Source organism: Microcebus murinus, chromosome 5, assembly GCF_040939455.1.
Source record: "Microcebus murinus isolate Inina chromosome 5, M.murinus_Inina_mat1.0, whole genome shotgun sequence".
NCBI classification, from domain to species: domain Eukaryota; kingdom Metazoa; phylum Chordata; class Mammalia; order Primates; family Cheirogaleidae; genus Microcebus; species Microcebus murinus.
The window spans coordinates 25,746,530-25,773,630 of NC_134108.1; the positions used below are offsets into that span (position 1 = coordinate 25,746,530).

Genomic DNA, 27,101 nt, shown 5'->3' on the forward strand with positions numbered 1-27,101 from the left:
AGAGGATTTTAAAGTCTCTTCTAGCATCTCAGGCCGTAAGACACGTAGGTGGCAATGTCTAAAAGGGGAAAGCAAGCATTGTGCCCCGGTTGTGCCCTCACGCAAAGTTCTACAACCCCAGGACACCGCAAAAACAGGAAGAAGAATCTCGGAACGTGGTGCCAAGCCGAAAAACGTAAGCTTGGGACGCAAATTACCCACACACGCGTAAGCCCCGGCCACGACCACAGACTAGGTTGCCCACAGCGCGGTGCTTGGTGTGAGTCCCCTCCCCCAGCCCACGCCCCGCCCACGCCCCGCCCACGCCCCGCCCCGCACGTTCTCTCGGCGGAAGTGACGTAAAGTCCAGGGTGGAGTGCCGCGCCCGGCGGTGCCCGCAGTAGCTCCGGGCGGGACCTGGCGTCCGTCGGTGGCATCATGGCTGTCTTCGTTCTCCTAACCCTTCTTCTCATGCAAGCTGTGAGCAGGGCTGAGAGGGACGCCTCGGATGCGGAACCCTTCTCTGGTACTGTCGCTCGCGGCGGGCTGCGGCCGGGTGGAGACGGGAGGGCAGGGAGGGAACCGCCCCAGCCGGGAAGCGCCGCCCGGTGGTGCCGCCTCGGTTCTCCGCGGCCCTGCTCGCCCCCGACCCAGCGTCTGGCGGTGAGCTGGCGGCCGGGAGGCCAGGCGGGTCTCTGTGGTTGCGTAGGTCAGTTTCCTTCCTCTCGCCTCTTCTCTTGTTGCCACCGCGCTAAATCACGCCTCTCAATTTCTCTGGCTCTTTTAGTCTATTTTTAAATACAGTTATGCGCTGTGTACGGACGTTTTCGGTCAACGTGGGACGGCGTGGTCCCATAAGATTATAGTACCATGTTTTTACTGTACCTTTCAGTATTGAGTACAGCAGCAATAGGCTATACCATATACCTTAAGTATGTAGTAGTGTATACAGTCAAGGTTTGTGTTAAGTACACTATCACAAGACGAAATTCCCTGTCGTTAAATGACATGGCTTCCATAATTTATTTAATTTAATTCATGGCTCAAATAATTTATTCTTAGAGTGGACCCCAAATCCTTAAGATGGGAGAGACTGCGTTCTGTTGCCAGCTGAGAATTAAGTGGCAGTAAGTTCTCCGCCTCAAGTCTGTCTTGAAGTGGTGGGATGCGAGTACTCACCATCTGATTTGTCTGGCGGTGGACCTCTTCATATAGCTTAGTTCCTGGGAGCATTTCATTTCTACCTGATTATTGACTTTCCTAGGAAACAGGTGTCGAGGGTAGCTTTTCTAAAGCTCAGTAATGATGATTTGGGGCCCCAGTGAAATCAGTAAACCTTTTCAACTCACCTACCACTCCGCCCCCTCCCAAATCTTGAGAGTCTCCAGTTAGCAGCTGCCTGGAAGGGGTAGGGTGGCCCAGCCTCCTTAACCTTGGCAAACTCTAGGTTGAACCTCGTATAATGACTTCTCCCATGAGCTCTTGTTAAGTGTGCTCCATTCATATCCAGCCATCCCTTGGCTTGCTCTTTAAAAGTCAAGCAAAAAATATTTAAGATATGTAGTCATTCTTTGGGACAGACATTGTGCCAATTGCCGGGAATACAAAAATGGTGGTTGCTCAGTTTCTGCTTTCAAGGATTGTGATTATAATAGCTAATAGCTATTAAGTGCTGGGCACTGTTGTAAGTGCTGCAGTCTGCCCAGAATCCAAGTTCTTTTTTTTTTTTTTTAAGAGATGAGGTCTTGCTATATCATCCTGGCTGGTCTCAAATTCCTGTCCTCAAGCAGTCCTCCTGCCTGAGCTTCCTGAGTATCTGGGGTTACAGGTGCCAGCCACCACGCCCAGCCAGAGTGCAAGTTCTTAACCACTCTGCCAACTGCCATTATCTAAGGCATGTCAGTCATCCACGTGGGCAATTCCAGTATATGTATTAATACATCATGATAAGAATTTGAACTTAGTCACAGGCTCCAGGAACAAGCAAAGTATGGGTACTTGCCTCTTCCAGGAGAGTCAGAGAGACTTCTCAAAGAAGGTGACCCAGCATTAGAACCAGAGGGGCAGAGAAACTGCTGTGTTCAGAGGCAGAGGTGTGAAAAAGCATGTTGAATTAGTGAAATATTAAGTGTTTTATAGGCTATGTGTGTGAGAATACAAGGGGAGATAGGATAAGTGAGAGGTAGGAACCAAATAATGAAGTGCCTTTTCATGAATAACAGCAATGGTTAAAAACATAGCTTTGGCTAACGTAAGCAAAAAGAGGAATTTATTGACTCAGAGAAATCAAGCGAGAGTTAAACAGAAAATTAGAGATACCAGATGGGCCTTAAAAAGCTAGAAGCAGGAACACAAACTGCTAAGACTCTCCTCTTATTTCTAACTATCTGGGTAAGAACAGCTTTCTCTAGTTGGTGGGAATCATGGATACTGACAGCTTTTGCGTTTTGACATCTTGCAGCTTTCTTCATGCTAGCAAAATCCCAGGGGAAGGCTCTGATTTGCTTGTCTTCTTTCACGAGCCAGTTCTCATGGAGGGACATTGTCACAGTGGATGGGGTTGCAGAGTTCCCAAAAGAGGAGTGGTGTCCCTGAAAGAAGTACAGGTGCTGAACCAACAAAATGATATGCCCACTGTACCTTGCTGCAGTCAGTTGTTATTGACTAATGCTGATGTCATTGAATTATCTTACAAAGGGGAAAGATTTTATGCAGGATTAGATATGCCATTTAGCAAGACCAATCATCTTACAAAATAGTTTGAGAGTAGACAGAAGGCCCATTAGGAGGATGCTGCGTTAGTGTGGGAGGAGTCAATGAGAAGTAGTTAAAATGGAGAAGAGAGGACGGCTTGAAGGAACATTTAGAAGGTAGAGTCATAGGACTCTGACTGACTTGGATGTAGGCAGAGAGGAGGAGATTGACTCAGATTCCCAGCTCAGGGATTAAACTAAGTACCAAGTCCTTCCTTCTGAGTGCAAGGCTCTCCTGAACCTGGGATCCCTTGTGATGCACAACTTGCACATCCTTGAAGCCTTTCTTGAGAGTAGGATTGCCTGTCTGCCTCCCATGGGAAATCTGCTGAAGCCTTTGTGTTCCAGCATTTTATAAATACAAGTATCAGTGAGGCCCCCTTTTTTTCGGTGCATTTCTAACACATTTCTCTAGATTTTTTCAGTGTATTTCTGTGGATTTGGTTGTGTTCCTTAGGCTTTTAAAGTTAATTTAAAATAAAAAAAACTCCAGAGAGTAGAAGGAAACCCACAATGACACCTGCTTCTGGCTCTTGGTAAGCCTCTCAGTCTTGCCAGTGCCTGCACCTGGTATGCTCTCCTTATGTTAACTGTTACTCTTGCTGAGCTTGACTATGCAGTTGGAAGTTCAGGTGAGGGGACTTAGTAGGAAACAGATAAGAGAATATAGCAATAATAGTCAGTCTGTGGAAAATCCAAGTGTTTGGAAATGTGTTACATTCATAGGCTTTGATCACTATTTTGTAAGTGAAAATAAAATGCATGTATGCCAGTTAATAATTAGTAGTGTTTCACTTTTCATGCCCTTTTACATATTAAAAAAGTATATATATTTTAAGTAAATCAGGATGTTCTACTGGCTGCCTTCATCCAGTTTGCTGTTCCACTCTGGGTAATGGCTGGAGAGACAGACTGGACTTCTCCCAGATACCGGGCTCTTAACTGACCTGTATTTTATAAGCTATTCTTCTAATTCTCTGGCTTTAGGATAATGCTCTGGATAGTGTTTAAATTTTTCATTATTTTCTCTGGGTTCTATATATATTTCAGAGATTCAGAATACTTAAGCATTACATTAGCATTTTAGTTACATATATGTATTTTTAATTTCTGCGTATTATGGGGGTACAAATGTTTAGGTTACATATGTTGCTCTTGCCCCACCCCACCCCCCATCAGAGCTTCAAGCATGTCTATCCCCTAGATGTGCACATCGCTTTCATTATGTATGTATATGCCCATCCCCACCTCCCCCCTCTCATCTGCCCAACACCTGATAAATGTTACTCCTATATGTGCACTTAGGTGTTGATCAGTGAAACCAATTTGCAAGTGAGTACATGTGGTGCTTATTTTTCCATTCTTGTGATACTTCACTTAGTAGAGTGGGCTCCAACTCTATCCAATATAGTATAAGAGGTGCTAGATCACCATTGTTTTTTATGGCTGAGTATTAATCACATGTATTGATGGGCACTTGGGTTACTTCCACATCTTTGCAATTGTGACTTGTGCTGCTATAAACATTCGAGTGCAGATGTCTTTTTTATAGAATGTCTTTTATTCTTTTGGGTAGATGCCCAGTAGTGGGATTGCTGGATCAAGTGGTAGATCTACTTGTATCTCTTTAACCACTTCAGGACCAGCGTCAACTATAGTCAATAGCCACAGATGAACGCGCACAGTGACTTTAGCCTACAGCCGTGATATGACTTTTCTCGTTTTTCATTTATCAAAATAAAATTGTGAACATTTAAAAATAACGTAATGAAAACATGTATATGTATGTTACCTATTCTGATTTACATTACAAATAAAGCTGCCTGTAAAGTAAAACAAGCTTTCGGTGCTTTAAAGCTTTCCTCATCACTCAAGAGCAAAACAGATTCGTCGTCAACGCACAGCAAAAACTATTGGTGCGGACTATGAGTGCCGGCTGTGGGCAAGGTTTCGCCGCTATTGAGCGTGGTACCGAACTGGTTAAGGTATCTCCATATTGCTTTCCACAGAGGTTGTACTAGTTTGCAGTCCCACCAGCAGCATATGAGTGTTCCTATCTCTCTGCATGCATGCCAACACTTATTGTTTTGGGACTTTTTGATAAAGGCCATTCTTGCTTGAGATAAGTGGTATCTCATTGTGGTTTTGATTTGCATTTCCCGGATGATTAGAGATATTTAGCATTTTGTCATCTGTTTGTTGGCCATTATTCTGTCTTCTTTTGGAAGGTTTGTGTTCATGTCCTTTGCCCACTTTTTGATAGGGTTGTTTGATTTTTTTTTTTCTTTTTGATTTTCCTGAGTTCTAGATAGATTCTAGTTATCAGCCCTTTATTGGATGTGTAGCATGTGAAAATTTTCTCCCATTCTGTAGATTGTCTGTTTGCTCTTATGACAGTTTCTTTGGCTATGCAGAAGCTTTTTGATTTGATCAGGTCCCGTTTATTTATTTTTGTTGTTGCTGTGATTGCCTTCTGGGTCGTCTTCATAAATTCTTTTGCCTAGGCCCATTTTAGTTATATTCATTGAACAGCTTTTTAAATGTTCTTTTTCATTTTATTCTGATTCATGATTCATACAGACTTTGAAAGATCCACATTTTGGTTCTATATAAAAGAAAACCTAAAGAAGTTACTATATCTTTAAATATTAAATTAGTTAAAATAATAAAGTGCATTACTGAATGATAGTAACTAATATATTTTAAACATTTACTACAGGATATGCAATGTGCTCAACTTTTTTAGGCATTATCTCAGATAATCACCACAAGCATACTGTGAGGGAGATAATATTATCATACATATTTTAGCAATGAGAAAACAAGACTTGAAAATATGCAAAATTTTGTTGGGGTTTTAATTAAGAAAAATTGCTTAAATATCTTTGTGATTGTGTAATAAAGTAAGGGATAAATAGCCTCCATATATGTTTGAGAAATTGTGTTGGCTTTTAAAAAACAAACTCATCCAAGAGCAACATGAGAAATTTAAAATGGGCTCAGCAGCTGACTCATTCTACCTCTTGCCTGTTTTTCATAGACTAAAAAGGCCTGTTTTGTTTTTTTCAGTTTCTCAACTTAAAATGAATTAGTCCAAAAGGGAATTAGTCTTGAGAAATAACTTCTCTTGGGGACTAGGTTGATCTGGTCCAAATCAGAATTAATGCCAGATCAAACCCAAGTCGATGAAATTGGATACACAGGAATAAGAATAAAATCCTAGGTTTCAAGTCAGAAAAGTGGCTGAGCAGGTATTTATTGGATAAGCCCTAACTTGGTAGTGCTGCGAGGGAAAGATAGGTGGGAGCTTTGTTAATACACGTTAAGTGTAAGCTGCTATTTGTTGTGCCCAGTTCTTTAAAAAAAAAAGGAAGAAAAATACTTCACATCGATTATGTCATTTCTGGGCTCCACATTTTAAGGGGGAGAGAGTGATTAGACCAGAGTAGGTCCCAAACATAGAAGACTGAAGGGATGCTGGGAATCTTGACTCAGTTAAGGAACTGTTATATATTAATAGAAGGTAAAATAGACCTGAAATGTTTTAGATGTCCTCATTGAACTCTTAGTTCTGAAACTGTCTTTTTCTGAAAGTATGAGAAAATAATAGAAGAAAGTAGAAAATGGACTGTTTTTTCATTAGTTTCCAAAGTGATGAGTATATGATTCCTTTCAAAGGCCAAAAATGTTGAAATATTTCAATTAAAAAATTTTTATGAACACTTGAAACATTATGTGCAAGGATTCTCAAAATGTCCTTAATTCAGCTTAAATCTAGGAGATGCTGCTACTTGCTAAGATTAAAGTTGGAAGGCATTAAGAAAAATAGCCATTTTATCAGCACTAGAAAGTCATTCAGGAGGTAGATTGTAATCATAAATATATTCTGACAAAAATACAAAAGCTCTGGTTTGATATTTTTCACTTAGTCCAGCAGTCCCCCACCTTTTTGGCACCATGGAAAACGGTTTTCCACTCAAGGGTGGGTTGGTGGAGCTCAGGCAGTGATGCAAGCAATAGGGAGCGGCCTGACTTGCCAACGTGCCGCTCACCTCCTGCTGCGAGGCCCAGTTCCTAAGTTTCATGGAAGACAATTTTTCCACTAGCAGGCAGGTGAAGGGCTTGGAGTTCAGGCTGTGATATGTGGCCCTGGGAGGTGGGGACTGCAGAACTTAGTCAATCTGGATTTCTTATGCTGTTTCTATTTGCCGTGCAGAAGAAACCTTTGTGAAAGTACCCATGGTCCTGTGTCTTTAACGTGGGCAAAGTGTTAGATTTCTTCTCTGAGAGTCTTTTATTTAGATAAGGATCTGGATGCTTTAATTTAGAGCATTTGGTTTTGAGCTGTACTATTGACCGTGGGTGGCACTGCTCCATCACCTGCTGATCTATACTGGTGTTTTACTGTCCTTTCCTTTGTTATTTTTCCATCTCCTGTCTCTTCTGGTTTATCAGCTTTCTGAGGAAAGAGTTGGCTCTAACTAGAGTTGTCCTTTTTTTTCTGCATTGTAATTAGAGTGTTATGAAAAACTGATTCTTCTCTCCTGTGTTTGGTTTTGTTAAGTCCTGAGCTATGAGTTCTGGAGGAGTTTTGGGAATTAGATCTTAAAATAGCTAAAGTTTACTCTGGGTGTAATGCAAACCTGATGCACCAAATAATTCTGAGCCCATTTCCAAAAGCAACATGAGTTACACAAAGCTGTCTAGCTGAATGTTTTCAAGTGATAGGAAAATTTGTAAGATTATTTTATTTCATAAAATCACTCTGGTAGGATCTTTTCTTAAACTTTCTAGATACTCTTTTGCTATTTCTACATATATTTTTATTTACACAGTGTAAACGTACTATAAAAGTTTATTGTAAGTTTTAATTATTTTAATCTGAATATTAAATATTGAATATTTAGTTTAATCTGAATATTAAGTTTAAGCTTCAGATTATAAAATTCTAAACCTTAACAAAAAAACTATTCATGTCTGTTTATCATGTGATTTTGGCAAAGAGGACAATAACCACTAATAACCAATAATAATTGGTTTGTAATTTTGGCAAAGAGGATAATAACCAATAATAATTCTTTGATAGAATTAAAACCATAGGTTACATCTTTTGATGTAAATATTCAAAAGTTTCTCCTTTAACCTAGTAGTGATTTCTTTCTGCCATAATCCATTGAAATTCTCTTTCTCCTACCACCTGTCTGTCTTGATTACTTTGAAAGCTATGATTTATTTAAGGCCTTATCCTAGTCTAAGGATGTCAGGCTTTTACTTAAATTATCAGAAATATACTTTGGTTCACATTAAAAACTAATGCTGCTTGAGTCTGTTGTTTGTGGTTTTATAATGTATGATTGATTAGCCCCTTCCTAATAAGTACAAAGGTATTACTTTATTTAATATTCTATTATGTAGATTGACTTCTGTATGCATGTTCCTCAAATACAGGAATTTCAGATTGAGAATATATAGTTGTAAAGGTATTCCTACTGGAAATAATTAAAAAGAGAGCCTTAAAGGGAAAATGAAGAACTTGTCACTATTAGAAACCAGAGGAAGGAGGACCCTTGTTGTGTAGTGGCAAAAAACTTAGTGACACTTGCCTTCACTAACATGGAAAGTAGAAAATGTGCCTGATGAGCTGCATGATCTAGCTCAGGAGTTTTCCGAGCAAAGTGTTGAAGGTGCCATCTGGTTTCTCTTGCTTCTTGTAATAAAATGGAAGACTTAGATTAATCATGGGAAGGAGTGTTAAACAAAAAGAACCCAGGACCTGATGGTTTGAAAATTCCCAGCCTCTCGAGGCAAAAGATGCTAAAACTAAGACATGGCTTCTAAAGGAAGCTCAGATTCATTGAGTTTTCTTAGCATTAGGTATCTCTCTTACCTGGTTGCAAAATCAGGTTTATATATGTGATTGTTGTTTGACATTGATGTTGAATTGAATCCAAGGATGAAGTGGCTTTTATTTCAACCTAAAACATGCATTGTAAACTGTTTGAGACTAGGTGTTTCAGGAAGTTGAGGTACAAACATACCACAGAAAAAGGAACCCTCCAGAAAGCCCCAGTAGTCGCTGCTATGTACGGTTATGGGAACTCTACCAAAACCAAAAGGGAAGAGCCAAGGATAAATCATGCCAGAACTGTGCTTTGGGGTTCACCTACAAGGAAGTTGCTTAGAGAACCAAAGACTGCTTTCAGCAGTCTTTTAGGAAGCATAAGGAGAAAAATTACAGGTATCATGATATCTGGCCACAGAAAGGTCAAGTTAGTAGCACGGAGTATTTGAATCTGTGAAACACCCTCCCAGCTTCATAATCTCAACCTTTTGGCCCAAATTGTTACACTACTTTGGTAAATAATATGGAAGTTAGATATTTTGACAGTAACCAAATCTAGTTTTTGGTTGGGGGGGAGCCATGAAATATATTGGTTTACTATAAAGCATTCTGTTTTAAATTAGTTTTTCTTCCTAAACTGGAAAAAAAAAATCCCTAAAAGTATGAACATATAAAGCAGGGTTTCTCAACCTTGGCATTATAGACATTTTGGGCTGGATTACTTTCTGTTGTGGAGAACTGTCCTGTGCAGTAGGATATTTAGCAGCCTCCCTGGCCTTTACTCTCTAGATGCTGGCAGTACCTCCCTTACCTGCAACCCCTGCAGGTTGTGAGAAACAAAAATGTCTACAGATACTGCATGTCTTCTGGGGAACAGAATCAACCTCCTGCTGAGAACCACTGCCTTAAAGGACACTCTCAGAGTTTTTGAGACTGATGATGTTATGTTTGGAAACTACTGCTCCTATCCACGTTGCCATTCATTTATTTACTTTAATTATATATAAGTAAATCATGTTTAGTGGAATTTCCCAGCTAGGTAGGATTGAATAACCTTAACTTTTTCGTCATATCGCCAACTGTATCCCTTCATATTCATTCTAAAAAAATGAAGGGAGGGAGGGGATGTGTGTGTGTTCAGTTTTCCAAGAAGTGGTGGATAACAACTTTTTATACTGAGCAGAGGGAAAGTAACTACTTTTAATAATTAGATTTTGGTAGTGTCCGATTAGATGTTGAATTAGATGTTGAAATGATTTCTACCTGTTCTCTTTTAAGTCTTATTAACAAATATTGTCTGAAATGGTTTAAAAGCACAAAGGCAAGAAGAAATATTGGGTATGTTTTATAAAAACAAAACAAAAACCTATGCACCCCAGAGAGCAGAACATTGTTGAAATTATAGTGGTCAATGACTCCTTCAGTCAATCTTCAGACATCTCTTCCTGTACTATAGAAAAGGTGTTAAAGGTGTAATAATACTTACTGAGTACAGGGTTGAGAGCCTGGTGATATTTTAGAGTGAAATTGGCCATCCCTGATATAGCCAGTTTGTCTCTGGATCTTGAATACAATCTGGGGTATCAAAGATTGAAAATTACAGTGATTGAATGAATTGAGGATTACCATTACAGTAGGCAGTGTATTTATTTATAAAAACTCCTAAAACATGGGAATTTATTGTCTTGTGCTATATTTGTGTTTCCCTTATATCACAATGATGTTTCTGTAATTTAAAAACAAATCAGAACTTTCTACGCATTTTTTTCAGTAAAATTAATTTCTAGAAATCTTCTAATTTAAATAATTTTAATATCCTGTTGAATTGTACTTTCTTAAAATATACATATTTGACTATTATGGCATCTTATGATAAGGTTTTTTAATGTTAGTTTCTTACTATTGTCCCTTTTACTTTTTGAATCTCTTGCAGTACCTATACCAACCAATATTACAATTCAGTCCTATAACATGAACCCTATCCTCTACTGGGAGTACCAGACCATGCCACAGACTCCTGTTTTTACTATACAGGTAAAGAACTATCGGTGAGTATTGATCTTTTATCCTTTTATTCTGTTTTTGTCTAGATCCTTGCATATTCCACAACTCTCTGTGTTCTGCTTTCATCATCCTTTCTTCCCATGTGGCAAAACTTACTGAACTGTGTGCAGATGTCTAGAAGTTCTAAGAATACAAATTAATTCTTTGCAGAATACATCTCACCTCCTGTTTATTCTTCCTGTCAATATTAGAGAAATATCACTAACTTCTGAGATTTTAAGGCATAAATAAAACTAATAGTTAGATGTCTTATTACTTCCTGTAATGTATGTATTTTAGTAGAAACATGTAAAACTCCAAAAAGTTTTTGACAACTGTTAGGTGTCTTTGTAATGTGTTTGATTATGTAATTAAGTAACATCTATGTTAATGGAATTTAGAAGCAGGTTTTTAAAAATTAGTTGTGGAATGTCATTTATACAGGTCTTATATTTTGAATTGAGCCTCTTTATTAAAAAGAACTTTGTAGTGCTTCTAACCAAAGAATAAGAGCTTCCTTTGTTTCGCTTCTCCATCCTATTCTTACTCAGCTCTTTCGACTAAGCTCTGTGCTGTAAATGAAAAGCAAAGTACAGTCAGAGGTGATTTGAGTTTATATGGTAGCAGGGAAAGTTATCTTTGTGTTTCTTTATTGCTTTTTGTTTTAGGCATGCAAAATGGATTGATACCTGCGTCAATATTTCTCATCATTATTGTAATATTTTTAACCACATTGATGATCCATCAAGTTCTGTCTGGGCCAGAGTTAAAGCTAGGGTTGGACAAAAAGAATCTGCCTATGCATGTTCAAAAGAATTTATTTTGTGCCAACATGGTGAGTAGAATGTAAACAGATGTAAATTTTAAATTTGAAAATGCTTACACATGTCTTCTGTATATATTTGCTTTCATAAGCAGTTACTAAAAATTATCACAATGCTTAAGAAACATTTGGAGGAATTTAAAAAGGCAATATTGGTTTGAGTATCCCAAGTCCAAAAATCTGAGATCCAAAATGCTCCAAAATCTGAAACTTTTTGAGAACTGACATGCCACTCAAAGAAATGCTCATGGAGCATTTCAGATTTCAGATTTTCAGATTTGAGATGCTCAACTGACAAATACAATGCAAATATTTCAGGATCCAAAAAAATTAGAAATCTAAAACATTTCTGTTCCTAAGCATTTCAGAAAAGGGATGCTCACCCTATATCTTCCCTTTCTATCAAACCCTACAAAACAGGGCTAAGAGGCGGCCATCACTTTGCCCCTTCTAAAACATGACATTTCTACTCCATACAATTATGGATCAATGCTGTCCAACTGTACTCTGCACCTCAATCTCCCACCCTGTCTTCTGTCATTCATTTCTAAGTTACATTCACTGAGGACTTTGGCAACTGACTCTCTTTCTTTCCTCTACTTTAATGCTTGTCCAAATTTTAGAGTTCCTTAATCTCTCCAGCCCCTGTAATTTTCAGCTCTTCATTCTTCCAACCTCCCACTCCCATAGTATACATGATCTTTGTTGTCACCTCAAACTCCAGGGTCCTTAGTGCCAGTTCCTATATTCTGACTTTGACATCTTGCCTTAGCTCACAGACCCTCACTCTTGAGTAAAAGAAACCAGTTGTTACTTGACTTATTCTAGGCTTCCAGTCCTTCAGTACCTTTTCTTCTAGCTTCACTTTCTTCCTTGTTCTGCTCCTGGTTTTCAAATCGTGCCTCCTAGGTCTCTTCCACAGGCCCTTCCTCTACTTGCCCTTTAATTCCCCAAAGCCCATGCCTTTGTCATCGATAACCTTGCCATCTGGATATCACATTTTTCCCACACAGACTTATCAAGGGTCAACAGTGTGCCAGAAAGTATGCTAGGCCCTGAGGATACATTGGTGAGTAAAGACAGGCCTGCCTGGCACACAGTAGTATGCCGTAAGTATGTGACAAATAGATAAATGGTTCACCGACAAAGTCTCAGACATCAAAGACATAATAATATTTGTGGAATAGATGAATATATAGTTCTGATTGTTATAATAAAAATTGAATGAGTTAAAACAGACTTATAGAGCCTTCACACCAGACACGCATAGATGTTGAAGATACAAAGAATTTTGGTGAGGGAATATAACTAAAATGCCTTTTCTGAAACATTTGAGAAACCAGGTTTCTTAATCTACAGAAGCAAATTACTGTTGTTGTTTTTTAATATTTATTTATTTATTTTCCCCAAATTCTGTGGGTACAAATATTGTTAGGGTTACTTATCTTGCCCCTGCCCTCCTCCCCACCCCGCTCTGCCAGAGAGAAGCAAATTACTTAATAGAGCTTCTCTATGTCAAGCTTCTCTTCTTATGTCAAGTTTTTTTTAAACCAAGGTTTATCACCTGTTTTCTCTAGAACTAAAAGTGAAATTAAACTCCTTAAGAGGAGTTTAGATAAGAATACTTCTTGCCTGAGAGTTATTAAACATTTTCTTTAAGCATATTTAGAATATCTTCTAGATCTTTGTGGAGTGGTTTAAATGGGTGGTCCTTCTTTAGAACAACAAGAACAAAAACAAAAAAATAGATTATTGATTGATTATGGGAATTTTATGAGACATAATCTGAAGTTCCAAGGCCAATACTAATTATACTTCTTCTTTCTTCCCAGGAAAAGTTGGACCACCTAAACTGGCTATCAGAAAGAAGGAAAACCAAATCATTATTGACATATTTCACCCTTTAATTATTGTAAATGGAGAAGAACAGGGAGTCATGTATGATGATGAAAATACCTGTTACACATTCATGTACAAGGCAATTGTGACAGTGAATGGAAGTGAGGTATGCATTTCTATTTCATATTTTTCAAAATGGAAATTATTCTGTAACTAGCATAAGTCATTTCTTTCTGTAGTGTAATAAAAGTAGAATGTTTATAAATATTCAGGCAAGACTCACGGATCATAGATTTTGGTAAGAAAAAAAAATATGTGAATGCTCTTGGAAGGAATTGGTACGGAGTTTAATCACTAACACTGACAATGTAAATACATTTAAAATTTTTCTTCACCTCATTTAGCAGCATAACCCTAATCTGGGATGTTTCCCTGTATGCCTCCATTTCTCCACTAGTAAGATGAGGATAATTTTAACTTTTTCTTCCTTACTGGCAGTGATGTAAAATAATATGAAGCTATAATTTGAATCATCATTTTTGAAAGAAAATTTAACAGTGTACCGTAGGCTTATAATTACATTCTGGTACTGGTGTGGAGTCCACATTTTGGTTAGAAATTCTACCCCATCCTTCACAGTGCTGCCATTAATTTATTTAACAAATATTTATCAAGCACATGCCATGTGTCTTTTAGGTACCAGGAGTACATCAGCAAACAGTACAGATAAAACTCAGGGGAGAATTGCCATGGAGCAGAGAAATAGGGTGGGCATGGGGAGGGGAAGGGTGGATGGATAATGATAATGATTTTTAATAGGGTGGACAGAGCAGGCCTCACAGGAGGGTTGTTAGCTGGAGCCAGGGCGGAAGGAAGCTAGCAGGTAAGCCCCATGGATGTACATGGGGGAACGCTCAGGCAAAGGCCCTACAGGAGCATAGTAGGGAGCTGTGAAGGGAGCAGCAAGGAGGGCAGTGAGATTGGGTGGGGTGCAGGGAGCAGGTGACTGGGGGCCACATCTCTTAGTGTACTAGAGGGATTCGACTTTGATATTTTTATTCTGAGTGAGATGTTGGGCCTCTGGAAAGATGTAAGCAGGAAGAGTGACATGACATCTGATTTAGATTTTAAAATATCACTTTGGTTGCTAGCAGAGTTTTCTTTCTAAAGTACAAGCCTAATCATATTACTCTTCTGCTTTATAACCTTTTCCCAAATCCCCATTGGCTTCAGAATGATGCCTCAATTCCCTCCCATGGCCTGGCCTGCAAGGCCCTCAGTTTTGGCCTCTTGTGTCCTCTCTAGCCACCTCTCTTCCCATTCTTTCCAACATAGTGTTCATCCATGCTTTGGTTAACTGCTTGTTTAGTTCCTTGACAGTGTCATGCTCTTTCACAGAGTACCCTTCTCTGTTTTTCCATTGACAAATTTCTGCTCATTCTTTAGGAGTCCAGTGAGGTATCATCTCCCCTTTGAATTCTTTTCTGATATGCTAGACTCTATTAGGTTATTCCTAATTCCACACAGTATTCCTTTTGCAGTAGTCCTTACTCATTGTTAAATTTCTTACTTGTCTCTCTGTAAGTTATTTGGAGTCAGGCACCACCATCCTACTTTTGTGTCTTTAGGCTCTAGTACATACAGGTGATCCATGTACTGTGGCTGATTGAATGGTCAACTACCAGGGATTGCTCCAGTCACTTCTATGTATTACTGCCGAGAGATCCTATAGCCTTTGTGTAATACCTTTATCTTTCTTCCTATAAATTGCTTTTGTCTCTGACCAGCTGAGTTTCTAGCACTCTGGGAATAGGACAAATGAACATTTGTTATATGAATGTTCCTGCTATGTAAGTTTTTAAATTTATAGTCCCTAGAATGAATATTTTAATGGATACATAGCATGATGCTATGTTGAAGTAACAAATTGATTTATAATTTGATATCAAAGCTATGTTACATGTTCAACATTGACCATATATATGTTTTTATCAAGTGTCTGATCAGAATTAATCCGGTGATTTTTGTTCTTTGGCAGATTAAAAGAAGCCATGTGTTTTCATTGTTTTCTTTCCCATCAGATCCTAGATAGAATACACTTACAGACAGAAGATGATTGCAACGAGACTCAGTGCACACTAAGTATTCCAGCAACCTCAGTGAATTCTCAGTACTGTGTTTCAGCAGAAGGAATCTCAGATACATGGGGTGTTACAACCGAAAGGTCAAAAGAAGTTTGTATTACCGTTTTCAGTAACAGCATAACAGGTAATTTCTTGCCCTTTTTTCTCCTAAAAATAAAGGGTTATAACTAAAATTAGATAATGTGAAAAGAGGCAAATTCATTTCCAACTTCAAAAGATCTGTTTTATTTTTTAAAATATTCAGTATTCTGTTTCTCAGAGTTTAAAATTAGAAGTAAGGCAGTTTCTCAGGCATTGCAAGATACAAGACAACCAGTTGGGAAAGCCATGTGATGATGGCCTTTTGACCCAGGAAAGAAAAAATGTAACAAATACTTAAGATTATGTGCATAAATGTCTGCACTTCAGGATTATGGATAATAATAAGTCAATTTGTTACTTCAATGTAGCAAAATGTTATGAATCCATTAAAATGTTCTTTATGGGGAGTATAAATTTAAAAACTAGATAGCAGGAATATTTACTGATTAAAACTTTGTAACAAGGCCTGGCGTGGTGGCTCACGCCTGTAATCCTAGCACTTTGGGAGGCCAAGGCGGGCGGATTGCTCAAGGTCAGGAGTTCGAAACCTGAGCGAGACCCCGTCTCTACCAAAAATAGAAATAAATTAATTGACCAACTAAAATATATATATATATATATATAAAAAATTAGCCTGGCATGGTGGCGCATGCCTGTAGTCCCAGCTACTCGGGAGGCTGAGGCAGTAGGATCACTGAGCCCCGGAGATTGAGGTTGCTGTGAGCCAGGCTGACGCCACGGCACTCAATCTAGCCTGGGCAACAAAGTGAGACTCTGTCTCAAGAAAAAAAAAAACTTTGTAACAGATTCAAGCTGTGTGAACTGGATAAGAACTAGAAATTAATATCTAAAAAATATGTAGATCAGTTTTAATAGTGTATTCTCATTTTTGTAACATTTTAAAATAATTATATTTCATCTTTTCCTTGGGTATTGATGCCTATAATAAAACTTTAGGTATCTTAAAAAAAGTTTGGACTTTTCTTTGCAATTATGAAATTTAAGTGTTCATTATAGATAAGTGGTAAAATATGAAAAGCCAGAAGAAAACAAAATTATTTGTAGTTCTGCCATCCAGAAAATATCCCATTATTCACAGTTTGGTGTTTTCTTTAGTTTTACTACATAGCTATGATCATATAGTATAGTATATATAATTTCATGTACTATTTTAAACATAAATATTTTTCCATTTTTATTATGAATACTTCATTAATATTTTTAATGTCTTTAGAATATTTCATCATGTAAATTATATTCTTTAATGTTATACAATTGTTGGATTTTTAAAATTATGGGGTTTTCGCTATGAGATAAATTATGCTTTGATGATATATATTGTATTCTATGTATATATATTGAATATATGTTTTTTCCTATTCTTAGGATGTTTTTAGAATGTATTTTCTAGGTTAAAAAATTTACTAAAATTTTATGATACAAATATATTTTTAAAGAGTGAAAATCTAGGCTGAATAGTCAGATCAGATACCTAAAATCTAAGATTTAATACTAAAAACTTTTCAGGCCATTAATAAAGGTTTCAAATAGGTGATTTAAAGTAATGCAGTGCATTTTATACTAATTTGCATTATGCCATTTGAGAAATAAAATACTACTTTTGTTACATTCGAGATTCACAAGGCCACAGGACAGAGAGACAGAGTCACCGAGGCTGTAATTATCAAAAGGAGTTTTATCATCGTCTAGGTCGAGCTAGGGTCCGGGCCCCCAGAGTGCCAGCGCAGTGGCCTCTTCTCCAGGCAGGGTCCCTCCTTTGTGTGTTAGTCCCCTTTTTATAACTCAGTTGTTTTACACACTGTCATGCATCCGCCCTCACAGTGATTCCTACTTCATCCTGCCCCTGATAGGCTCTAGCTTGTTCCGGGTCCTAGCTGAGAGACTCCGGTTTCCACGTTCTTTGTCTTTTTCCTCTGCATCCCACAATGTACTCATAATGCCTTGCGGTTAGCAAACAAGCAGTAAACAGAAGCTGGAAGGCGTCCATTGTCCTTATAGCCCAGTATCTTACACTTTATGCACAAAATTTGACATAATGCAAATGACCCAGATTTATTTTTTTTAAAGCCTGAATTATAAACTGGACTGCTGTTATGGCCACATGGTGGCACCACTACAGTTTGTGTCATGCCCTGCCACCTGCCTCGGTGCCTTGCATTCTGCACCTTCTCAGCCCATAGGACTTCTGACACTGCACTGGTGTTAGTTTTGTGGTTATTTTATCTTTTACTATTACAATTATTTAGTTTTTTTCACATCCTGTAATAGGTATAATGTAAGATTTCATTAGCTAGTAAGTTCCACAGTTACTATTCCAAAGAGATTACTTTAGAATAGAAATGCAAAGTGATGAAATGCCATGAAGGAGGCCAAATACCACCATAATATGTAGGTAGTATTATTAATAATTTGAAAGAGATAATTGTGAGAAAAAAACACTGAAGATTGTGCTGCTTAAATTAAAAGCAACATTATAGCAGAATACAATGGTGATTCCAGATGTATGTGCTCTGAAACAAATCGTCCCTATTTTATATTAGTCTCTATATCTAGTTTGCAATAAAAGGGACTTTATTCCTGTGCAGCATTACTGCGTGTGTGTACATCTGTGTATCTGTGTAGTTATTTGCAATCTCGAAATAAAATGTGACAGAAAATTATGAGGAGTGGGGCTAAATTATTTTAAGTTACCAACATTTCCAGAATTTCTTTCTAAAGAGAGAGATTTTTTAAATTTTTTGCCTTTTTAACTGAGAGAAAAACATAATCCTGGAAACACCCTATAATTGAGGCTGTGAGGAAATGTTCTGAAAAAGCTATTTTAACTACACTGTGTCATAGGTAGTCCCAGAAAGTTTTCGAATTGCAGAGCTGGGAAGAATCATATTGCTATGTAGGACTCATACCTGATTTTTTGCTCAGATTGCCTGATGACTTCTTCCTTTAGTGTTCTTTAAAACTCTGACTGTCGCGCCCGCCTCGCCAGCAAGGAAGACGCGGCAACAGGAGTTCTTCTGATCGTGCTTTAATGGGGTTCCCTTTAGACTTACATGATGCGGAAGACCCAGCCCGGCAGCGCGCAGGCTGCTATAAACCCCAGAAGCACAACCCCTAAGCTGCGATAGGCCGCTCAACTGTCGAGCCACCAAAGCATTAGTCCATATCAGGACCCTTTGTTTGCATTCTCGCGCCACAGGGCAACCGACAATTGTGCGTGCGCTGAACTTGTTAGCTGCTCTAGGCAAAGCCGGAAACAGGCGCCAACTTGTAATAGCGTTGACACTGCGCCCCACATCTGACCATATTAACTAATGTGTAAATCTATTAAAGAATAACACAAAGACTTTTTGACAGATAATAATTCTAATTTATGATTTTTACCCCTTTTTTAGATTCTGTTTGGATTCCAGTGGTTGCTGCTGTCGTACTCTTTCTAGTACTTATCCTGATACTTGTCTATTGTCATATTAAGAAGATTAATCCATTTAGGAGAAAAAACATAATGTTACCCAAGTCCTTGGTAATATATTTAAATATTTTTATTTAATTACAAACAAAAATGTTAACTTGAACCTTTTTTGATAATTTCTTAAATTATGTTTTTAAAGTAGAATAATATTCCACAGTGTTTCACTTGCCATACATCATTCAATCTATCATATATCCAAAACCACATACTGCGTCTTTTACTATGCACCAGGTACTCTTTTTATTTTCAGGCCAAAAACACAGGTAAACCAGTCTGTCAAGGAACTTACAGTGTAGTGGGAAGAAAAGATAAGTATACAATGGGTATATACAGTGTCATAAGTTCAAAGGTAGAGATTTATGCACGAACTAATGAGGACTCCATCTAGCTTTGGGGAGTTGATCTTAATCATGGCTTTTCCAAAGGAGATGATGCCTGAGCAGTCTTGAGGAACAGATGGAGTTTATCCAGGTACTAAGGGACAGTATGTGCTAAGGCCCAGAGTCAAGAAAACATGGCTTTTGGCTGGGCGTGGTGGTTCACGCCTGTAATCCTAGCACTCTGGAAGGCCAAGGTGGGAGGATCACTCAAGGTCAGGAGTTCGAAACCAGGCTGAGCAAGAGTCAGACCCCATCTCTACTAAAAATAGAAAGAAATTAATTGGCCAACTAAAAATATATAGAAAAAATTAGCTGGGCATGGTGGCACATGCCTGTAGTCCAAGCTACTCAGGAGGCTGAGGCAGAAGGATTGCCTGAGCCCAGGAGTTTGAGGTTGCCATGAGTTAGGCTGACCCCACGGCACTCTAGCCCGGGCAACAGAGTGAGAGTCTGTCTCAAAAAAAAAAAGAAAGCATGGTTTTTGAAGATCTGCAAATACAGAAATATGTCATTGTAGTTAAAATGTAGAAGGCAAGATGGCCAAAAATTAGAGTAACACAGGAGTTTGACATTTTAATGTCCAACATTTCAAAACCTTTGATGAAAAGAACATTTAAAGGTAATAGAATAGTAACTTTGAATCAAATATGACAGGAATAATATCTGTGATGGTCAAAGCGCACATTGAAATTTGGTATGAAAACACTACCTTTAAGTGGATAAGAACTATCACCAGTTAGTCAATTATCCTTAGTAGTAATTAAACACAAAGCAGCCTTGCAATATGCCATTTTACATGCACTAGAGAAGGAAGAATACTGGATATCCAGTAGTACCTGTAGTAGTATAACAGATGTATGCCGTGAAAAGTAACATAGCTCTGGTGGGAAGATAAGTATATTATGAGTATATAGTGTAATGGTGCCACAACCATGCCATACCCTTTGATGTACTCATTCTATTTTTAAAATTTTATTGTAAGGAAATAATTTCATAAATAAAAAGATGTATGAAATATATTCAACATGTTCTGTAACTGGTAAAAATTGGAAATGCTTCAGCGTCTATTAATACTATTAAATTATTTAATTATCATTATAAAGAAATTGTATAAGCCACTGAAAATTATAATGATGAAGACAGGTAATGAGATTATTATGTAAATTAAGTAGGTGTACTCTTGCTGCTAGTATAACATGCATACATGTGGAAGGCAATATACAAAAAGCAATATATACTGGTGAAATATGGAGTGGTTTTTTAAAAGTCCTAAAAATTTGCTTTTATTTTTAATATAATACTTTTCATTAAAAAGAAAGAATATAATAGGCAGCCACCTGATTCAATTATCCTAAATGTGCCATTTGGTGGTCCATTACCTGTAGACATTTTGGGGTTTTTTTAAAGATAGGAACTTGAGTTTAATAATTAATTATCATTTTTAAATAATGTATTTTTAATTATTTTCTGTCTCCTTAGCTTTCTGTGGTAAGAAGTGCTACTTCAGAGACAAAACCTGAATCAAAATATGTATCACTCATCACATCATACCAGCCATTTGTTCCAGAAAAGGAGAAGGTGATCTTTGAAGAGCAGTTGTCTTCAACAGCAATTCTAGGCATGCATACTGAGGAGAAGCCAGGAGAAGCAGAACATAAAGAAGAACTTTCCATTGAAACAGAATTGTTGACTACTGAAGAAAACATTTCTGACACAGCCCCTGGCAGCCTCCCAACTCCAGTAAAGAGAGAGAATTCTTTGCCTTCAAGTAGTAACCAGTCTGAACCCTGCAGTGACGCTTTAAACTCATATCACTCTAGAAATGGTTCTGAGAGTGGTCATGTGGAGTCAGATAGCTGCTTATCTGACTCAGAATTCCCCTCAAATAATCAAACTGAAGTAAAGACAGAAGGACACAAAGCCCCCATCTCTTTTGGTTATGATAAACCGCACGTACTAGTGGAGCTGCTTGTGGATGATGGTGGTAAAGAGTCCTTGATTGGTTATAGACTTACAACAGATTCTAAAGAATTTTCATGACATTAGCCAACTTCGAAGGATCCAGTTTTCCTGGAAAGTTTTTTTGCTTTGATTTCATGAAAAGATCATGATCTCAGAAATTGTACCTTAGTTGATAGTAACACATTAACTGCCATGCGAGTTGTGTTTAACTCACACTAGTTTTGAGCCCTGGGCCTCTTGAAGCATATGTAACTCACATGTCTCTTCACCTTGGGAGCCATAAGAACCATTCTTCAAGTTACATATAACTCATGCCCAGAAAACAATGAAAAATAAATTTTTCACTGAATTATAAAGGATTGTTTTGTTTTTGAAGTTTTTATTCTTTTTTTGTAATAAAATACAAAGGAAAATTTGTATTTTATTTGTGGCCCCAAGGAAAATTGTTTTTCTTATGTGGCAGTCAATGTGTTAACCAAATGGAGTGTCTTGGTTTAGGTAAAAGTGTAAAGAGGCTGTTTGGTACAAGACTTTTTAAAAAAATACACCAATAAAACCATTGTAGCTTATTGAACCTTTCCATAAACGGGGGTGAGCTTTAGCAGTAAACTCTCTCCAGTACCCTTTCTTCCTGTGAGAGCAGGTCCTTTCTAGCCACTTCAAGAGATATAATGGATTTTTTTTTCATTTTCTGTTTCTCGGTATGGTATTTGTTTTTATAAACTTGTGTGTACAATATTTTTAAATTCTGAAAGTTTTTCAAAATTGGTTTTAAAATCTAATTCAAACTAATAGAACTAATAGAGCATGTAAATAGAAACATGTATATATTTTTAATGAAACATTACATTTAGAGATTTTTTTTAAATAAAGTACTTTTAAAACTCATTTTTGTGTTCATTTATTCAAGCATTTTAACAGTCTTTCCATAGTTAACCAGAATATTTTTTATCCATTGCTTGTTTCCATGTATTAATGCTATAGAATAATTTTATGATCATATCTAATTTTTTAAACAATTCTAAAAATCTGATCTTTAAAAATGGTCCTTTTATGTCTATGTTTCAAATATTTAGCACCCAGCATGCATAACACTGTTCCAAGTAGTTTGGGAAAAAACGGTTTCATTGTAGAACATGTGGATTGAGGAGTCTTGGCATAAAGGTGGTGGTCAAAGCCATGGAGTGGATGAAGGAGCCTTGAGAAGTATGTGGTGTGGAAAGAGAATCCCCAGTGAGAGGCAAACCAAGACTTACTAGGTTGGTGCATAAGTAATTGCAGTTCTAGCATTGAAATTTGCCATTTGCTATTGGAATACATTCTTAAATGTGGTTATGTTATATATCATTTTAATGCGCATTTCTCGCATTATGCTTTTTGCTAATGACTTACTATTTGCTATTTATTTTATATTCATTTTAGACTATGGAAATGATGTTAGGCTAAAAGCAAATTTGAGTGATTTTCTTATTCCAGTTCAAAATGGGTCATAAAGCTACAGAGACAACACACAACATTTACAAGGCATTTGGCCCAGGAATTGCTAACAAACGTACAGTGCAGTGGTGGTTCAAGAAGTTTTGCAAAGGAGATGAGAGCCATGAATTCGAAGAACGTGGTGGCCGGCCATCGGAAGTTGACAATGACCAACTGAGAGCAGTCATTGAAGCTGATCCTCGCACAACTACATGAGAAGTTGCTGCAGCACTCAGTTTCAGTCATTCAACGGTCGTTTGGCATTTGAAGCAAATTGGAAAGGTGAAAAAGCTCAATAAGTGGGTGCCTCATGAGCTGACCGAAAATCAAAAAAATCATCTAAGTACCATCTTCTCTTATCGTACACAGCAACAATGAACCATTTCTCGATCGGATTGTGACATGCGGTGAAAAGTGGATTGTATATGACAACCGGTGACTACCAGCTCAGTAGCTAGACCAAGAAGCAGCTCCAAAGCACTTCCCAAAGCCAAACTTGCACCAAAAAAAGGTCACGGTCACTGTTGGTGGTCTGCTGCCTCTCTGATCCACTACAGCTTTCTGAATCCTGGTGAGACCATTACATCTGAGAAGTATGCTCAGCAAATCACTGAGATGCACTGAAAATTGCAATGCCTGCAGCCAGCACTGGTCAACAGAAAGGGCCCAGTTCTTCGATACAATGCCCCACTGCGTGTCACACAACCAATGCTTCAAAAGTTCAATGAATTGGGCTACCTTTTTTGCCTCATCTGCCATATTCACCTGACTCTCGCCAACCAACTGCCATTTCTTCAAACATCTCGACAACTTTTTGCAGGGAACACACTTCCACACCCAGCAAAATGCAGAAAATGTTTCCCAAGAGTTCATTGAATCCCAAAGCACAGATTTTTATGCTACAGGAATAAACAAACTTATTTCTTGTTGGCAAAAAATGTGTTGATTGTAATGGTTCCCATTTTAATTAATAAAGATGTGTTTGTACCTAGTTATAATTATTTAAAATTCAAGGTCCAAAACTGCAATTACTTTTGCACCAACCTAAAATAATACCCATATCACACAAGATGTTCTTGGCATTACTAAGAGAATAGAAATATTAAGACTCACATGATTTAATGGACCAAAAAGTTTTAAATACAATTTACCTGAGTAAAGTGGCAAATCATGGAAAAATATTTCTCTTAGAAGTACAAATTAAAATGAGGCTCTATTTTATTCTGTCAGTGAAAAAAAAGGTAGTAAATCCTGGTGTAGTTTGCAGTGAAACTGGTATACTCATTTTGGGGGTGGTGTCTTGTGAATTGCTTTTCAAACTTGTATTCCAGTATGTATCACATTCCATAAAAGTAAATATCCTTTGACAGGCTTTGATCTCTTGTGAGAGAATAATAAAAAATCCTTATCTGAAAATGCACACATTAGAGTGGGAAAAAAGCAAAACTATGAAAATAACTGAAATACCTAAGGATAAGGTCATAGTTACTGCCCTGCAAAAGGATTGTACCAAGGTGTACTCCCACCAAATGTGAATGAAGTACCTGTTTTTGTACCCTAGCTAATTCTGACTGATAATAGTCTTTAGTCTCTGTCAATTAGTCCTATAGGCAAAATTAAGACATTTTAATACTTTGGCATTTCTTTAATGATGAGTAAAGTTGAGCATATTTTATATATTAGGTATTTATACTTCTGTAACTTGACTAATCTTGTTCTTTGTCCATTTCTTGCTGAGCTCTTTGTCTTTCTTACTGATTGCACCCTTTATCTGCCAGGAATTACACAGTAATTTTACAATTTCTTGCCTTTTGACTTAGACTCTTACCACACATACAAAGTCAAATTTATTCCTCTTTTCCTTCCGTTTTTTTACAAGCCCTTCTTACCCTTCCCCCAAGAAGATACAAATTTTCACCCATATTTTCTTCTGGGGGCATAAAGGGATCACTGTTGCATCATTACATTTAATTCTTTTATTTATCTAGGTTTCTTTTTTTCTTTTCCACATAAGGAGTGAGTCAGGGATCCAACTTTATTATTTTCTTCTAGTTTTCCTACAGCTGCCATAATAAATTACTACAAACTTGAGTGGCTTAAAACAACAGAAATTTGTTCTCCCACAGTCTGGAAGCTAGAAGTCTGAAATCAAAGTTTCAGGAGGGCTGGATTCTGTCTGAAAGCCGTGGGGGAGGATCACCCTTTCCCAGGTTTTGGTGGTTGCTTGCAACTCAACAGCATCAACTCATAGCTGCCTTACTCCACTTTCTACCTCTGTTGTCACATGGCGTTCTTCCTTGTGTGTGTCTGTGTCCAAATCTCTCTCCGTAAAGACACTAGTGCTTGGATTAGGGCCCACTCTAATCCAGTAGGAATTCTTGATTATATCTGCAAAGACATTATTTCCAAATAAGATCACATTCCTAGTTACCAGGGTTTAGAATCAATGTATCTTTTTGAGGGACACAATTCAATTCATATTTTACCCCTAACAATTAATACTATTTATTAAATGATCCAACTTTTTATGTTTATTTCAAAGGTCACATTTATCACATGGCAAATTCTTAGTATTCTTGGAACAGTTTCATTGTTCAGTCTTTTCCCAAGCACGTATCACCCTATTTTAATTAATATAGCTTTATACTGGGATATATTTTAACTTTTGAAGCACTCTCAAATATTTTCAGTTGATCATTGCTCATATTTCTTAGCAATAATTATTCTATAGTTTACCTGCTTTTTAGGTAAACTAGAAATTTTTGCGAAATGTTCCCCCCAAATTTTGAAATCCTTTTGGCATTTGTATTGGCATTGCATTTACTTTATAAAATGTTTAGGAATAACTAACATTTTCCAAAATTGGATATTTTCCAAGAATGGGAATTATGTCTCTATTCAAGTCTTATATCCCTCATTAGAGTCTTATACTTCTTACAGGTGTAGGGCACTTCTTACTAAGTTTATTCCTTGGTGTTTTATGTTTTGTGTTGCTCGATGGAAATGTAAATCTTGCATTTTGGTTTCTAAATGGCTGTCAGTATGTACCAAAAAAAAACAAAATCAAAAACCTTTGATTATGTATATAATTTTTTTTTTTATCTACCCAACATCTTAACTTTTTTTTTCTTTGTGGTTTTTGGTTGATTGGCTTTTCTAGTATTCAACTATATCATCATAAATAAGGATAATCCTGCGTTCTCATTGCCAGTATTATACTTTGGTAAATACTTTTGTTCCTTTGTGTTCAAAATTTGATGAATTGATACAGTCTATTTCCCAAGACTGATTGACCAAACCTGGTGACTGTGGGTAAATCACTTAGCCTCATGGGAGTTGGATTAAATTCTATCTTTTGGCTCTAAGAGTCAAGTGTTAACTAATAAGGGCATCTTTTCAATACAGTTTTGTTTCTTAAACTTAACTTTTCCCCCCTACATTATAGCTGGTTACCAGAAACCCATGTTATTGTGCCATTATTTCATGCCAAGTTAAATTGTCTTAAGATTATTACTTGTAATTAAGGTACTGGTTCTTATGCCTAATGAGAATATAAGTGGATGACTCAGATAATAAATGCCAGCTTTGTATGGCCATTAGTTAGTTTCATTTATGAGGTGCAACATTATACTTACTCTACATTTTGCCCTTCTGTGCTTCTGTTATTATTTCTGGCTTGAACTCTTCTCACCACGTTCTACTGGAGCTGCCAATCAGGAATGAATGAACAAACGGACAAAAGAACAAACATAGATGTTAGGAAGGAAAAGCACCGGATGCAGCCTGAGCATAGCAAGGAAACCTAGTTGGGACTGGAGATCAGGTAGTCTCTTAAGGAAGTGGCATAGGAGCCTGAATTGGGTGGTGGATGCAGAGAGAGCTGGGAAGAAACTTCCAGACCAAGGGGACAACAACACTGCCTCCTGAGCTGCACAATTTATTATTTTTTCATATTTTAATACACATGTGGATATGCTTTTTAACAATGCAAGCTTTTGAATTAAATCTTATTTTATAAATAATGCAATGCATTCTCCTTATATGACACTTGAATTATATGAAAAAGTATGAGGCACAAACCACTGATACAACCATTGCTAACATTTTAATGAAAACCCTTTCTGGGATCTCTGGTATGCATTCACACACACACACACAGATTTGATTTTCTGAATTTGTCTCAATAATTTATAGCAATTCTCTCCAAGTTAGTTTTTATAGTTATAATTGTTTATTTTTTATGGCTGCATAATATTCTATGTTCTGCAATGTCTTTTATTAAACATTCT

The 27,101-nt window shown here is 37.3% G+C and overlaps 1 protein-coding gene across 1 annotated transcript; it reads left to right on the top strand.

The window, feature by feature from the left end:
• The first annotated feature begins 330 nt into the window (after positions 1-330).
• On the top strand, positions 331-22,224 carry IFNGR1 (interferon gamma receptor 1). Its single transcript, XM_076002924.1, has 7 exons — positions 331-505; positions 10,508-10,622; positions 11,286-11,452; positions 13,273-13,445; positions 15,361-15,547; positions 18,918-19,045; positions 20,854-22,224. The coding sequence occupies exons 1-7, from the start codon at positions 418-420 to the stop codon at positions 21,412-21,414; spliced, it is 1,419 nt and encodes a 472-aa protein (XP_075859039.1). The 5' UTR covers positions 331-417; the 3' UTR covers positions 21,415-22,224.
• The last annotated feature ends 4,877 nt before the right edge of the window (positions 22,225-27,101 follow it).